At 37.3% G+C, this 16,403-nt stretch overlaps 2 protein-coding genes and 1 pseudogene across 2 annotated transcripts; 1 reads left to right on the top strand and 2 right to left on the bottom strand.

The window, feature by feature from the left end:
* The first annotated feature begins 102 nt into the window (after positions 1-102).
* Positions 103-2,882, top strand: LOC113332783 (annotated as a pseudogene).
* Positions 2,883-3,681: 799 nt separating this feature from the next.
* LOC113332613 (auxin-responsive protein IAA4-like) lies at positions 3,682-4,758 on the bottom strand. Its single transcript, XM_026579137.1, has 4 exons — positions 4,590-4,758; positions 4,220-4,422; positions 4,029-4,131; positions 3,682-3,935 (listed from the first exon to the last, which is right to left on the bottom strand). Exons 1-4 carry the CDS (start codon positions 4,739-4,741, stop codon positions 3,881-3,883), a joined length of 513 nt encoding a protein of 170 aa, XP_026434922.1. The 5' UTR covers positions 4,742-4,758; the 3' UTR covers positions 3,682-3,880.
* A 3,807-nt stretch (positions 4,759-8,565) lies between these two features.
* On the bottom strand, positions 8,566-12,478 carry LOC113333236 (protoporphyrinogen oxidase 1, chloroplastic-like). The gene is made up of 9 exons (XM_026579746.1): positions 11,992-12,478; positions 11,638-11,823; positions 11,424-11,508; positions 10,934-11,081; positions 10,775-10,855; positions 10,498-10,669; positions 9,553-9,712; positions 9,332-9,435; positions 8,566-9,146 (listed from the first exon to the last, which is right to left on the bottom strand). The coding sequence occupies exons 1-9, from the start codon at positions 12,433-12,435 to the stop codon at positions 8,847-8,849; spliced, it is 1,680 nt and encodes a 559-aa protein (XP_026435531.1). The 5' UTR covers positions 12,436-12,478; the 3' UTR covers positions 8,566-8,846.
* Positions 12,479-16,403: the final 3,925 nt, after the last annotated feature.

Raw genomic sequence — 16,403 nt, 5'->3', positions numbered from 1 at the left:
AGCACAGACATCGGATCTAATTCAAGTAAATAGTTAATATGCCAGGCAAAGTTCCTCATCACTGTGAGTTGATGACCTTTCCAGTGGAAATTGGTTGCTACTATGGTACCTGCATTGCATTGCTTTACCAATACCAGTAAGAAGATTCATTCCCAACTCTTTTCACATGCTTCACTTGTGTCAGTACGTCTACCCTCATTACTTCGGAGTTTTTATTATTTTCAATTTTTCTACGATTAGCTTAATTTGAGAAATTTCTTCATCTCAATAGGTCAAGAGAATCTCATTTTGAATGTACCATTTACTTTAGGTTGAATAGCCTACTAAAGACAGTGAATCTCTTGTTGATACTTTAACATATACTGGTTCATTAGTTTATGGATGAAGTAAAAAAAAAATGGGAAGAGGGAGAACAAAATAAAATCTGACTCATATGACTTTTTGTGTGTTCTTCCACAAAATTTGGGATGCATGTGTTTAGAAACACAAGGGAATACGTAGCTCTACCTTTTAGACAGTGCGTTGTCATTAGCATAAAGTTGTATAAAGGAATATATTCCTTATTTTTTTTCAAAAAAATGATTTCCACCTCAAATGCACAATAATGATGATCAAGTACTTCTGAGTCCAAAATGTCATTCTTGCGTCGAGTTAGGTCCGACTGGAAAAGACCTTACTAAAAAAAAATCATAACCAAACCCATTCGCCTCGACAAATCAAACCAACAGATTTCCTTTGGCGTTAGTACAAATCGGCATATTCTCTTCGGCCCATCTTTCACCCATTAACGTCTCAGGTTTCACTTAGCTTGACGATGATTCCATAACAGCGACGGTGTAAATCCAAGCACCATTTTTTTTTGTTTTTTGAACAACTTGTATTTATCATCCATGTAGAAAAAAGAAAACGAAACTTTAACCGATCTCGCTCCGCGGTTAGCTTCGTGCTTGATAACGTTTTGTAGTAGATAATAGGCAAAGATAAAGAGGCACATAGAGAAAAATATTTCATACATCAGCTTTTGTGTGTTACATAGATAGTCCTTTATATACAATAGGAATAGAACCCTAGCTATTATATTGGGCTGCACATCCGTAGGCTTAAGCCCTACAACAGTTACCGTAATTTACGATCACCATGAGATTAGAGAGAACTCAAGGCTAAGATTATCATTGTGAATAGCACTGCAGAAAAACTCAACAAATCCCTTAATTCTTCTTCGGATCATCTCTCTCCTTGGCTTAAAGGTTTAGTAATCAGCTAGAACTTGGAACAATTATGGGAATGCTAGAAGAAAGGAACATGGAAGAATACCTATCTGACAATAAGGTGGCAGCAAATTCGTGATGCCTTGCAATCAGTTGCTCGGGGAGATGCGGACAATTATGAACAGTTACTTGAGATTATGAACCATTCTGAATACCTATCTGACGATGAAGAGGCAATGCTTGTGACGTGTTTAAAGGCATTATCTAGAGCAGTTGCAGTTATTGATGTGGATCAACATGAGAAACTCCTGCAATCTGTTTTCGGGATGAACATGTGGAAATATAGACCATATGTGTTGGATGCTTTGATGGACTTCATTACACGTCTGGCTACTTCTGACGCAAAATGTTTTGACCCGTCTTTGCAGATGCTTGTTAGAAATTTTATGCCGCCTAATTCTAATTCTTCCGTAAAATTTTTGAATCTACCTTGCAGCATTGCAAAAAAGGAGCAGGTGCTTCACCGGGTGAATTCCACATTGGTAAACATTACTGAGCTAATGCCTCTTGCACCTCGGAGTTTAAGCCCCATTATTAGTCAGCGAATGCCTCACATTTCTGCTGATGAAGCTTTGATGGCAGTATATGTTGAGAACATGTTAAGGCTTGAAAGCAGGAGAACTTGTTGGAAGAGAGATGCTGCTATCGGCAGTGGTGTATAGGCTGTTAGAGCTAGATGTGGAAATAGGATGGGATGATATCTTGCCACCTGAACCTAGTAAAGGCATATTTGATGTGGACAACGGTTTTAAGCTCGTTAACGATAATGAGGTGATTTCCATTGCTGAGAAGTTGGATAGCTTGATGGTACTCACATGTCAACATCTTAAGTCTTGTGCTGAAAACGGTCGTCTGTCGGAGGTATTTGAAGCACTTGTCCACTCCTTCCGTTTTACTGTTTTAAATACACACAAATCGAAGTTTGCCCATTTTGTTATGTTCTACGCCTGCTCATTAGATCCTGGAAAGTGTGGTGGGAAGCTTGCAACCACGCTTTTAAATGTTTTTACCTTTGATAGTACCGGAAATCCACTAATAACCAGAATGAGTGCGGTTTCTTATCTTGCTAGTTACTTGTCTCGAGGGAAATTTCTTGAAATGCCTATCATCGGTAAGACATTACGTAGTCTGCTAGATTGGTGTCTTCATTATTGTAGGTTAATTGATGCTGAAGAGAAAACATTAAATCCCGAAGCCCATAGACTATTTTATTCTGGATGTCAGGCCGCCATGTACGTGCTCTGCTTTCGTATGACGGAAATGTTGGGTGATCCTCAAATTTATCAATTTCCTCTACAACTAATTTTCGAACACTCTTTGAACCCATTAAAGGTGTGCTTGCCTTCTATTGTGGAGGAATTTTTGAGGCAGGCAAGAGCTGCGTCATTGTATATGGCGTCTGATAAATTTGTTTCTAACAACTTGCTCGAGTCAGATTTTTCGATGGCTTATGGTGGATTGGAAAGACCTGATATGTTTTTCCCATTTGACCCATGTCTACTAAAAAAATGCAGTGAGACATTTATCACACCAAACTATCTATTCTGGTCGAACGTCGTCCTTCCTTATGGCGACGAAGAGGATTTCAGTGCTGAGGAGCAGATTGGTGACTAGGTTGATGATCAATTCTCAGATAATGAAGACATAGGAAGGAGCTTTACCGGCAGAGACTATTTGGACCTTGTAAAGTTACCCCTTCATTTTTTATTTTTTTGTGCTTGTTTTTCCTTCTCTCCTTTTGGGTTTCTATGGGTTGTTATACTTTGCTTACATCTGGGAAGCATTTTCAGCGAAAAATGTTACATTTGTTGATCAAAAAAATAAAAAATAATAATTACTAATGTTATATCCAAGATGATGAACAATTCAGCATACCTGGAATTAGCTGAATACATTTTGTCAGATTGATATAGTCTACTCTTATTTGGTGAAGCTTGAGAGAGATTGCATGTTAGTGAGGAAGTAGGAAATGCCGTGAACGCAACTGTAAAGTTAAGTTTATATTACTACTTAGAGTTAGGGTAGGGGAATAAGTTCAAAAGTTAACTCTAGCCTGCTTCTTTTGATTAGGCTAGGTGATCACTTTTGGGTTCCACTAATGGTTTGGAATATTATGTGTTGCTGGTTCACATAAAAAATAGGGTAATTCAGAGTGACAAATATCTAAGTTTAGTCTTAATCCTTGCATCTTGCATTGCATATGATATTTCCTAATAGGGTAAATCTAGTATGTGTATACGTCTAAACCATCGGGTCATACTGCATTAGGCCGGCCAGTATACATGCTTGTGCACATTTCTATTCCTTGTTTCTTCACGCAAGTGCGGTTAGTTTACTCAAGTAATTGAATTTATCGATTGTGATGGATTGCAAACAGGACATGGCATCACCCAAAACACAAAAGTTAAGAAAGTGAAAAAGAAGAAAAGAAATCAAAACCAAAATTTATAAGATCTTTGTTCTGTATTTTGTACATCTCTATATAATATATATGTTCCATATGGTCATATGGAACAACATTGCATATATCTAATTGTTTCCGATCTTGTTGCTGACAATAAGTCTCATCCATCAACACAACACTGTACAGGGAGTGGTGGAGATTAACTTCATCAGCATTGGTTTGACCTTGTGATCTTCAGTCTCTTCACGGTTGTTAAGAACATACTGCACACACAAATACAATTTGATTAGTTTATGTCAGAACATTTATACAAATGAGCAGAATTATGGATGGACAGATTAAAATTTTAAACTTACTCCCAAGGAACATCTCCCACCATCATCCAATCACCTTCTTTATCTTCGTAAGTTAATACGTGATAATCTTCATGATCGGAATGTACTCGATCTACACCAGGGTCTGTATGCAATTGTAATCATGTCATTAGTTGGTTGCAACTGCTAATTTTATTTTAATCCAAAATGTAAAGCAAGAGTAAAGCACTTACAGATAATGGTGGTTAGGAACATGCGAGAAAGAGTCCTTATAAGGTTAATATAACCATTATGAGCAAACAGATCAAGCTTTCTTCCAATTGGAATCCCATCTAAATACACTTTCACATAGAAAGTTGGTCTGTTGCTTCCTTTCTCTGCTAATGTATTTCTCATAGACCTTTTTATCGGCGGCCAATTGGGTTGCTCATGATCCCTGAAATCAAATCACATATGTAATCAACAAAATGAAAAAAAAAAAAGTACAAGATTTTGCGAATAACATACATACAAAAGACATAGGTGTTGATATAAACTAGTTGCAAAACAGAGCATTGCATTATGATGGGCAAAGAAATTGTATTGTTAATTATATGTACGAACCTTGATGAAGAAGATGAAATGCTTAAGCCAAGACGTAAATCAGTGCTAAGATCTATTTTTGAAGAAGATGCAGAGGATGATGAAGAAACGGAGTAATTAGGATGACTACTGCTATCAATTGATGAAGAAGATGAAACGCTTGGTCTGCCCATTGTTGTTTGGTGTTTGTTGCTAGAGCAGGGGAGAAGAGCCGCCAACTTTGGCTTAAATAGAGAGTGGGAGGGAGGGTGGTTAAAGAGTCAGTCAGAGCTAGTCGATCTTCAAAAGACTTGCTGGTTTAGACTGTCGTCAGTGTGGCCGACATTCACACGTAACATTAAACAGACGTGTCTTCAATCTAAAACACATCGGCTTGGCTTAATTAATCTTGTTTTGACCCTTTAATCCTAAATTTATTTAGTTTTAGACCTTTAGTCCTTTTCAATAAATTAATAACAAGACTGGTTATGTTTACTACTTGAGTTCATATGCTTGTTCAATTTCATGATGACAAGCAATCACATCACATCTAAACAAACAACCGGCACACGTTCGGCTATATCAATGAGGTTTAGAGACAAATTTATCCGTGACCATGGTATTATCGGAAAATTTTGTCTGATGCAGATGATAAATAAACATATTGTCCGCAGCAGAAAATGAAAGCGATCATAGTGGTTTATATGCGCATTGCAGTTTAATTACCTTTTGATTTAACATGTGCAGTAACTGATTTAAAGAAAACTATGGGGCGCAACCAGAAAGTCCTCAACAATAACAGTGGTACCTTTTAATACAAGAAAGAAAGGAAGCACTATATTGGTGGTCCTGCAGTGTCATATATTGCCCTTAACCAGCTTAACTAAGCTCACTAACGTGATTAATAATGCAACCTATATAGATTTACTAGATTTAGACAAAGATCCACTGACTTATGCATTGAAATGGATAAAGATTTTATAGCAAAGTTGGAGGCAGAAATCTAGTCCATAACAATTCATATTCGAATTCAGGCTAGACAAAAGAAAAAGATGATATCTCTGTAAATATTGCATGTAGGGCAAAAAATATCTTTAGCCCACACTGATATGTTCATCCATAAGTGTATCTATGGATCGAATATTGGACCACAAGTTGACCTAACAAAATCATATAATTGACCACCAACTATGGTCAGTTGGTCACATTATATGCGCCATTAATTTGGGTGATGTGTGACGGATTAAGAACCCATACTAAACATCTTATTCTTTTGGACCTTGTTAGTTACAGTGACTTGGTTGGTTCGAAGAAATGAATAAGATCACACGAACGAAAGAAGTTTGATCAAGTCCCAAAGAGACAGACAGATGCGTCTGCCCTAACCCTAAAGCAATAGACAAAAAAGAGGGAAAGAACTAAAACAAGCATGTTTGGTAGGGGCCTCAGTGGTTGTGTACGTATAAAATAAATGAGTAGAAGATTTGAGACAATTAAACAGAAAAGCAAAAAATTTGTTTAACAAAAATCAAAGTCTAATATCTCTCTATCACCTCCATACAAAGGCAGACAATCCCATTCTCTCTTTTCTTCTACTCTTTCTTTCTTTTCCTTTTTTGCTGTTTTGGGTTTTCTTCACCACTCTCGATTTGATTTATCACTAAACCAACCTTATAATTATTCTTATTCAAAAGAACCGTCCACATTCAAATATGATTAAGCTTCTTAATTACGCGAGCCGAGTCAGTTTAATGAGTTCGAGAGCGGAACGAGTTGATGCTCGGCGAACCCACGTGGAATATGATAAGGAGACAAGGGATGCCCACGTTCCGTGTGGCTCGAAATCATTGATTCCATGGACGTGCCAACCTTAATATTAGAATATCACAGTGTATGTCTTATAATATGATTAATCATCTATAATGACAATTATACTGTTCACTACACCTAAGATTGTTGAGTTTGTCTTCACAGTTGATTGTTCTTGACCCATGTTAATTACTAGATTAACATTTGTTTAAAGTCTGAGCAATAAAATAATATTAGTACAGTACTGATCGTGTTTTCAACAATGGGGTTGTGATGAACTCAAGAATGTAAGAAATGGGCACAATTAAATGGCCAATTACCATCGGTATCCGCTCATCGTTATCTAATGTTCAATGTATTGGTTCCTACCGTACCGTACATTTAATTAACATCGAAGAAACTAGTCTAATCAATTGTTAATTGACGAGTTATAAGGCTGATTATGTTAATATATTAGTAGTTCATTTGTTTATCTAAAAAAGAATGAAGAATAGGGGATGTTTCTAAACTAATACGAGAGACATAAAGTATGGTGGTTTAGAAAAATTTATATAATGATTGAGACAATTCAGGGTTAGTGAAATTGTACTATCATAGGGCAAGAAAAGTATGGGGGAGGGGGTTTGGTTGTCTACTGGTTTTTTCAATATTTGTTTATGGTATGAATGTAAGATATTGTTGTTTATTAATATGTTTAGGGAAAGGGGAGGAAACAAGAGGCAAAGGATTTGAAAATTGGGAAAAATAGACAAAGTAAAAGCATTAGAAGGCTCTTTGGGTAGGATTTCATGAGTTGATGGGTGAGAAAGAAGATATGTTTGTGTTTTAAGGTTTTTTCGAGTTTAATATTCTCGAAAGAAAAGACATGAAGGCAAGTCTAGGAGACATGCAATCAACTCAGCCATGGACAATGGATAGAAAAGTTAAAGCAAGAGCTGTGTTATTTGTGTACTGCATTTTTTTGACTGATGATGAAAATGCATGTTTGGTAAGAAAAAAAAAAACACTAATGAAACAGTGGCTAGTGTTTTCCTGTTCCTCTATCATTACTTACGGATTTGTGTAATAATTTTCCCACTCTTTTCTTCTGCTATGATATTCAGAGAGGGAACAAAATAGTTAGCTTGGTCCTAAAGAAAAGCCCATGGCGAGGGAGAAAATTAGGGTGGTAACAAACAAACAAGATGAATAAGAAAAGGTTGTTATTGTTCCCCCAATGTTGCTTCCCTTGGGCATCTTTCTCTTGGTTCAATGACTTTTTTTTTCTTGGTGCATTGCACTTTGTGTATAACTCAAGCATAGATAGATCTCACTCTCTTCTATTCCCTAAGCTAATAGCCTCAAACACTAAACAAAGACAAACCTAAAGGAGAGTGTCTAAGTTTTGTTGTTAATATGTTGCAAGAGTTACAGATAGGGAGAGGGACCTGACCTCGGTCGAGGAGCCTCATCGAGCCTCACTGTCTTTACTTGAATGGACCAGTTTTTCAACACCTCATTAGATTGCCCCCCATTGCCCACAATCCATGGTTTAAAACTTTAAACACAAAGAGAGAAAGTTGTAAAACCAATAAAGGAGGAGTCTTCTAGAAATATAGAATTCAAATAATCTCTCTTCCCTACATGTTAGTACTTTCTTGTAATCCAAGCTGTGGGATTTGGTGAGTTCACTGTTCATTTTCATTATAATCCCCAATCTGTGGTTCTTTGGTTTCCCTTCATTAACATTCTAGTATTTCCACCAGTCAAAGGTAGGGTTTTAGCTAGCCTTTTAGGGTCTTTGCTTTGACTTCGCCGTGTAAGAAAGTCTCCACTCTGGCTGGACTCTGGAGAGTTCTAGGGAGAGGCATGATCCCGTTTCAGGGCCTACTTTGTGGGATTTTTCATTCATTGCTTGAGATTGTTGGGAGATTAAGATTGTATTGACAAAGTTAAGTTTTGATTTTTAGTGTGCGTTTATCACGTTGTATAATCCTTTGACATAGTAGTAATTAGACTTTCTGGCATTATTTATGGAGTTTAAACCCCGTTGATTGAGTAAAAAACTCCATGATTAAAAAGAATATCACCAAACATTCTTTGTCGCAACAGACTTGTTCCTGGTCGGATAGGTCTTGATGGAAAGATGTGATGGCCCAAGGGATAATCAGGGTTGAACTGGTAGCCTGTAAGTCAAAATGGCCGGCTAAGGCCTGTACTATGCCTTGGCTAATAAAGATTCATCACGTTGGATGGTTTCTCAAAAAAATGGAAAAATTACCAAATTTACATACACCACTTACTACAAACTAAGCAATGGAAAATTACCAAATTATGAATGGGATTTACACATCTACAAGGGGCCTTTGCACTGTCTCAGTTTCGCATTTCAATGAACAAATCAAAAAATTGAAGTAGCCTGTGCTAAGATGTATAGCCAATCATCCTACATAAGCTCTTTAATTGATACGAATAGATGCCACTTTCTCTCTTCAGCCAAAATTTGTTGTTTTATTTGTAAGAATATTCTGATAAGAACTTAGCTACCTCAGCAGCACTCTCAAAAGCACCCTCAACACAACGCCCCAAGGCTACACCGGAAACATAGTTGCCCCCTAGAAACAGGCCATGTAATCCTCCATCTTGTAGACCACGTTTTGCATCCGCAAGAGTATCCAGATGACCAACCAAGAACTGGGGTATGGCTTGCGGCCAAACTCTGACACCTAAAACAAGTGGATCCTTGGAGTTCGAAGTTATTAGCATCTTTCTTAGGTCTCGATCAACTGCCTCAACAATTTCTCCCTCCGTCTGCAAGCATTCAGTAATGTATGTAATGTAATCCATCAGTAGTTCAGTACACAAAAGAACGAAGCCCTTGAGGTCCATTGAAGGAAATCACGATCTCCCAAAAACAAGCATCAATTTAATTTTCCATATAGTAGTTTTATACAGAACCTTCCATAGATGCCGAAAAATCAGAACATGTCACATACCTTGTTAACAATTCCAGTATTGGTAGCACCTCCTATGAAGTTCAAAAGCAGAACTCTTCCAGGTGGAGCTCGGTTAGGAAAGAGGGATGAACTGTATATAGTTCCTGTTTGACGAGGAATACAGTTGAGTATCATTAGTAAAACAGTTCTTGCCTTATTGAGAAAGGCTAAACGATGTAAGGTGTGCACATTAGACAAAGAATTCTAGAGGAAGTACGTACCTAAAGTCTCCACTCCTTGAGTGCGCGGATGCAACTGGCCAAACCCCTTTAGTTCACCATCTATCAGGCGTTCCCTCTTGATAGCTTCAAATGGGTATGAGATTGAAACTGCTGCAACTGGCGGGTAATAAAACTTGGACAGGGAATCCGCAACAGCACTCTGCAGGAAATAAGCACGGACATTTAATATCAATTAATAAGAAGAAAAAAAGATATACGAGTTTGGATGTCAGCAATGTGCATGGTTGTGTTTCGATAGCCATGGAGCAAAATTTAGATGGCCTTCGATCGCTCATACTTCGCTTCCCTAAAAAGAAAATAGGTTTTTGTTCTCATGCAGCTTCACTGCATATTTTTCAAAATAAATTAATGAACGTATGAGGTGGTAGTTCAAGCGGACCAACTAGTTGTGGACTCATTTCGTAACGCTTCAAGAGACCCCCAAGCAAGAGGCTTGTATACAGTTCCAGACATGAAATAGCACAATTCTGATGAAATTCAATCCCAAGTCCTTAGGTGTTTCCACCTTACAACAAAAAATTTAAAAAAAAAAAAAAAAAACTTTTCAAATCAGCTAGCTATATGAGTCATTATCATTTACTTGCATAAAAATATTTCATTTGCAACAACTGGTTTATCATAGACGGACTTTCTCATATATGTTGGTCAAATAGGGCAGTGGAGTATTGTCGCAAAGCTAAGCACGTCCATAAGAGTAAACAGAAATTATATTCAGCTTCTTAACAACAAGGCATAAAATTAGCAGGACGGCAGTATGAGAGGGGTCCAATGCCTCGTACTCACTATTCACACTTAACAAGAAAGAATGCATAATATATTAAAATGATGCACTAAATATAAGAAATGAAGTCACTGAAATTAGCAAGAAAAATATATCCAAGCAGACTTAATTATAAATCAAAAATGCTGAAGAAGGGGACATACAGAGAGAGGATGTAACAAGCCACTTGCAACATGAGATGGAACAGTCATGACAACACTTTTGGCCTGGACAGAAATCAATCCTTCTGGTGTTTCATATGTCAAATTATATCCTCCTCCACTTGATTTCTGTATGCTTGAAAGTTTCCAAGATAGTTTGACCATGTTACCCAAACTGCACAAGAAGCAATTATGTTAAGCTTGTCAAGTTTTAAAGCATTCTGGCGAACCAAAAAACAAAGACAGTAAAGACCCATTTCTTTTATTTATCATATTCTACCTTTTAGAAATTGCAGCAGGAAGCATAGCCAGCCCCTTCTTAAAAGACCCAACTGTCTGTCCCTTTGGTTTGGGCAAGCGCCTGCATTTAACTCAATTCAATCAAGAAACTTAAACATACATTGAAGACGTCATGAGTCTCAAAGCATCAATTTATTACGGGTCTCGTGGTAGTTTGGGATTTTTATCCTTCTGTTGGAACGCTTTGAAAGCACCACCGATGATGCTGCCGCCATTCTGCTCTAGCCTCCAAACCTTTTCAAATGCTGCTCTCATGCTCAACTTTGCAGGATCACCAGCATAAACACCTGCATTGACCATTTTCTACTGAAATGAGAAAGAAAACTAAGCAGCCCTCCTATCCAAAAGAAATTTGATGGCAGGTGTTCTATACTTTAAAACCGCTTCTACGTTGGGCACCAACAAAACTATTCTGTATTCTAAGTTAACGTCCATGATTCTAAGCATGAGATCTTTTACATACTATCTTTACGAAACACACAGGACGGTATATGTGAAAGATTGAGATGACGTTGTTCTTTCTTATTGCCATTGGTCTGGAGTCAGAAGCATGTGACTACTTTTATTTTTTTGCAATATAACTAATAACAAAAACTATATTTAGATTTGGCACTATGATGAGTTGGCACCTGAACAAAATGGCTCAATCAAGCGTTCAAAAACCTCATCACCAAGATTACGGCGCACAAATTCTTCCACCGACTCCTCGCGATCCTGTCAACTTCGTCAAACAATTACGATATGAGAAAACCAATTCACTTCTCCACAACTCATAATACATATGCACAATTCATGAATAATACATCGAAATGAAACTATATAAAGCTGCAAGAAGGAACAAACTGGCGGTGGAGGTCGAATGCCAATAGCACCAAGTCCAGCTCTAAGCTTCCCTTTAATACTCATCAAATCAAATACTGGCAAGTCAGCTGGTTTCGATGGAACAGGCCTCAGTTTTCCATCCCATAATACAAAACGTGGCGCTGTAGGATCAGCCAACACCAACTCATCCTTCAATCCATTATCTACCTACAATCAACATCCAAAATTCACCTCAACGAAATTAACCATAATTGGAATTTCTATATTTCTTCAGAAATGTGATTAAATATGCGAGGATAATATAGTAAATGGTGAAAATTATATAAAACAAGAAAAATTCCCAAATTATGAAACCCTATATTTGAAAAATCGTACCGCAACAGAGAGCATAGTATCAGAAGGTTGAAAACTGTTAGGACCTTCTTCCCAAAGATATCCATCTCTTTCCTTCGTTGAAATGTTTCCACCAACACGGTTCTGAGCTTCTGTTACAATAACTTTTGAAGCAATTTCACCATGTTTAGTTGATAAAGCTTGTGCTATACATAAACCACTAATTCCAGCACCAACAATCACACAATCGACTGAATAAGAATTTGATTCTCCGTCTTTGTTGACTGTTGATGGAGAAATGGTTGAGTCTTTGGCAATTGAACATTTGAATCGAAATCCATTTTTGTTGTGTTTTGTCAATCGAGATGGGTTAGAAGAGAGTTTCGGGAAGATAAGAAATGTGGAGGAGTTTCGGTGGAGGTTTTTGGCGGGAAACCTATGGCGGAATGTGAGAGACGGGAGGAGGTCTGTGAGGGCAGTAGCCATGGCTTGAGCTCCGAGAGAGAAAGAGGGGGATCTTATTGTCTGTTTTACAAGTAACGACTCGATCGTTATCTGATCTTTTATCTAGGAATTACTGGCTAGTCCAGAAATGAGGGAATCGGTTACTGGCTAGTCCACTCCCAGAATTGATTTATCCTCATGTTTTTGGACCAGAAATTTTATCCCCTAGTCCATCCACGTGCGGTTTACACAAGACCAGTTTTCAAATATTCCCAACATACCCTTCTGCAACTCAAAGTGACGAACATAAAACCAAGTCGGTTTCTTTCCTCTTTTTTTCTTCTCAGATCGGTTTCTCTCACTCTGCGTTTTGGATAGAATCAATTGCTGGTACTGTTTTTCAATCATCTTCATCTGAGCTTCGAATTAGGTTCTTCTGAGTTTCGAATTAGGTCATTTGAGCTTCGAACCAAGGTATTCATCCTTTCAATCATCCTCTTCTGATGTTGTTCTAGAAATCTTGATGAATAATTAGGTTTATTCTGATCCGATTTCTATCAGGATAATTGTATATGATGTACATTGTTATCTTTTTATGATTTCGTTTTATGATTTCTGTTTTATGATGATTTACAATGTCAATTCAGTTTCGAAGTAATTTCCGTTCGTTTTTTTAGTAATTTTCGTGATTTTTGTGTGTTTCAATTAGGTATTTGAGCTTCGAATTAGGTTTATCTCAGATTCGAACAAGGTATGATTTCTTTTTATGATTTCTGTCCTGTTTTTTGTAATATGATTTTTTGTATTTTCTACGTTTTTCTGCTGATGTTCTGTTTAGTTTCATTAGACAGATCGTGTAGTATGTATTACCAATACGTACTGCATATAGCGTGCTCTCTTTTCATTCTGCAGTAGATGCCAATACATATGAATATGAGTCAGTACATGCCAATATGTACTGCATATAGCATGCTCTCTTTTCATCCTACAGTAGATGCCAATACATATCAATATGAGTCAGTACATGTCAATACGTACTGCATATAGCATGCTCTTTTTCATCCTACAGTAGATGCCAATACATATCAATATGAGTCAGTACATGTCAATGCGTCCTGCATATAGCATGCTCTCTTTTCATCCTGCAGTAGATGCCAATACATATCAATATGAGTCAGTACATGTCAACACGTACTGCTTATAGCATGTCAATACAAAGACTCTTTTTGTTTCATCTCAGTACATGTCATTTTTTACAGGGTTAACATGTCTGACGTTGCTCCCAAGCCAGACTTCTCCATCTATTCTCATGTATACCATAAGCAATATCATTTTGCATATGAGGTTACATCGTTTTCAACTTTAGAGGATTTGAAATTTTGCATCTGTAATATGTGGAGCTGGTTGACTCCATCGACTATTCTGGTTAACTATTTCCAGAATCAAGCGATAGTTCCTATTCTTGCCGATGTAACACTCCATGGCATCTCTGCATTACATTCTTCAAAGCAATCAGCTTTCTTTGATTTGCACGTGGATGTAATTTCAAATGGCGCATCTAGGCATATGGAAGTTGACAGTAAAGCAGACTTAGTTGTCAGTGCAAAGAATAGTTATTTGAAAGAAGGTAAAGAAGCCCCAAGAGTGTTTTTTTTCAGATGGTTGGGATAAGATTTTTGATGATACAGATCAATTATTCTATGGTGGTGTTGATGCCGTACGTATAGCATGCCAAAAATACTGCACGAGAACTGGATATGAGGTAATTAAGAAGAAGAATGACCTTGAGAGATTCACCGCCGTATGTAGTATGAAAGATTGTTCATGGAAGCTTCACGCAACTGCCATTGGTAGTTCTATTGATGTTTTTAAGATAAAGGAATATGTGGGAAGGCACACCTGTGGCGGTGGTTATATGTTGAAGAATCCAAGAGTTACAAAAAAACTCATGAACAGTCTAATTCATGAGATGGTCAGGCACAACCCTCGCATAACACCAGCAGAGATCATATATTATCTTAAAGTTGGTGGTGGCATCGAAATCCAGTATCACCACGCATATCATGCAATTGAGTTGTCGCATAAACAGATTTTTGGTAATGATGTGAAGTCGTACACTGATCTTGCTTGGTGGGTTAATGTTGTTAGGGAAACAAACCCTGGGTCATTTATTGATTTCGATTTCAATGATGCTACAAAAAGATTCAACAGACTTTTTGTTTGCTTTGGAGCTTGTATAGAGGGATATAAACTATGTCGTCCCATGATTTTCTGTGACTGTACATTTCTCACTGGAACTTTTAAAGGAGGTCTCATGGCAGCAACATGTCTTAATGGCAATCAAGGTAACTGGTTCTTTTTTTTTATATGTAGTGTCTGGTATTTAGATCACTCATATTGACCTTACTTCACTATCTGACAATGAGTATTGACCATACTACATACTACATATTGACCTTACTGAATATGAGATAAACCATATTGCATGTGAAAATGTAGTGTCAATCAGTTGCTTAACATGTCATTATGTAGTGTCAGGTTTTCACATATCAACAAAGAGGTAAACCATATTGCATGTCAATATGTAGTGTCAATATTAGTTGCTTAACATAACTAGTAATTCCTTTTTGCAGGGTTTTATCCGCTTGCATTTGCTTTAGTACCCGGTGAAGACAATATCAGTTGGAATGGTTTTTCAATAAACTGAAGGAGGCTTTGAATGATGATCGCCCAATCACTTTTATGACTGACCGAGGTGAAGGGTTGGTTAAATACATTCCCAAAGAGTTTCCTGATTATCATCAAAGATATTGTTACTTCCATTTGGACAAAAACTTACCTATCGCAAAGTCTGACGAAAAGTATAAGGAAGTGACTGATGCTTTCCGAAAGGCGACATATGCTCTTTCTCCTGCAACATACGAGGAAGGTCTTCAAGAAATGGTTAATTTGGGAAGGCCTTGGGTTTCTGACTACTGCCGCAACATTCCAAAAGAAAAGTGGTCCAGTGCTTTCTTCAAGGGCTGTAGTTATGGTTACACTTCATCTAGCGTTGCTGAATCGTTCAATAGCTGGATTAACAAAGAGAAGAAATTACCTGCGTGTGCGTTCGTTGACTCGATCAGGTTTGTATCAGTTTCCTTAGTCACAGTACAAGCTTATATTAGTTTTCTTTTTGTAACAGTATTAGCATATATGTTCTGTTAATCTACGTATATTTTTAGTATAATAGACTTGTTATTCCCTTGTCGTGTAGGACACGTATGATGGAAATGATGTCAGAACGTCGTGAAGAGAGTCTCTTGATGGACCCAGAACTGCTAACCCCTACGTATCAAGCCTTGCTTGAACTACACATCCAAATTGGTCGTCCCTGGAAAGTTAGATCGTTATGAAGTGCATTCTCCAAGGTTAGCGTTTACCCCTAATCTCTATCATCTGAATGTTATTTACTTTCTCTTTCTTTTTTTTAAGTACCATGTTTCTGTGAGAACACATTAATATGTACTGTGTATATTAGGTGTACTGAAGAATAACATATGAATATGTACTGTGCAGATCTCATATGGTAGATCTAGAGAGAAAAACTTGTACTTGCCAACGATGGCGCGTTTATGGTTTTCCATGCTCGCACGCTACTGCAGCTATTACTAGATCTGAAGGAAGGATTCTTGATTACGTTGAAGATTATTTCAAAGTTACCACTTTTCGTAAGCTATATTCAATAGCTATTAGACCCGTTCCTAACCACGACAGGTATGTGTCTTTAATCAGTACATTTTCATATTTTGCATAACAATATGTAATGGTAGATACCACTTACACATGTAATAGCAATTGAAACTGTCAACATAAACCTACTTACATATGGATGTTACATACTGATATGTAATGGTAGATACCACTACATTTTTTGATATTTATTTTTTTCAGGAACAATATACCGTGTACATATTCATATGTAGTTGTGGTTCATTCCATTTATATGATACTGTTTTTTTCTCACAGGC

This window comes from Papaver somniferum, unplaced genomic scaffold (genome assembly GCF_003573695.1).
Source record: "Papaver somniferum cultivar HN1 unplaced genomic scaffold, ASM357369v1 unplaced-scaffold_132, whole genome shotgun sequence".
Lineage (NCBI taxonomy): Eukaryota > Viridiplantae > Streptophyta > Magnoliopsida > Ranunculales > Papaveraceae > Papaver > Papaver somniferum.
The sequence above is the reverse complement of the archived record's forward strand: the minus strand, read 5'-3'. Positions and strand labels throughout refer to the sequence as shown.

What these genes read in the sequence shown, in the direction of transcription:
- LOC113333236 (XM_026579746.1), bottom strand. Translation starts at nt 12,435, where the DNA reads ATGGCTACTGCCCTCACAGACCTCCTCCCGTCTCTCACATTCCGCCAT. An exon ending in ATACTATGCTCTCTGTTGCG is followed by an intron (nt 11,824 to 11,991) that starts GTACGATTTTTC and finishes TGTTGATTGTAG; the next exon opens with GTAGATAATGGATTGAAGGA. An exon ending in GCTTGTTACATCCTCTCTCT is followed by an intron (nt 9,713 to 10,497) that starts GTATGTCCCCTT and finishes TATTTCCTGCAG; the next exon opens with AGTGCTGTTGCGGATTCCCT.
- LOC113332613 (XM_026579137.1), bottom strand. Translation starts at nt 4,741, where the DNA reads ATGGGCAGACCAAGCGTTTCATCTTCTTCATCAATTGATAGCAGTAGT. An exon ending in ATTTCATCTTCTTCATCAAG is followed by an intron (nt 4,423 to 4,589) that starts GTTCGTACATAT and finishes ATTTGATTTCAG; the next exon opens with GGATCATGAGCAACCCAATT. An exon ending in GTGGGAGATGTTCCTTGGGA is followed by an intron (nt 3,936 to 4,028) that starts GTAAGTTTAAAA and finishes TTGTGTGTGCAG; the next exon opens with TATGTTCTTAACAACCGTGA.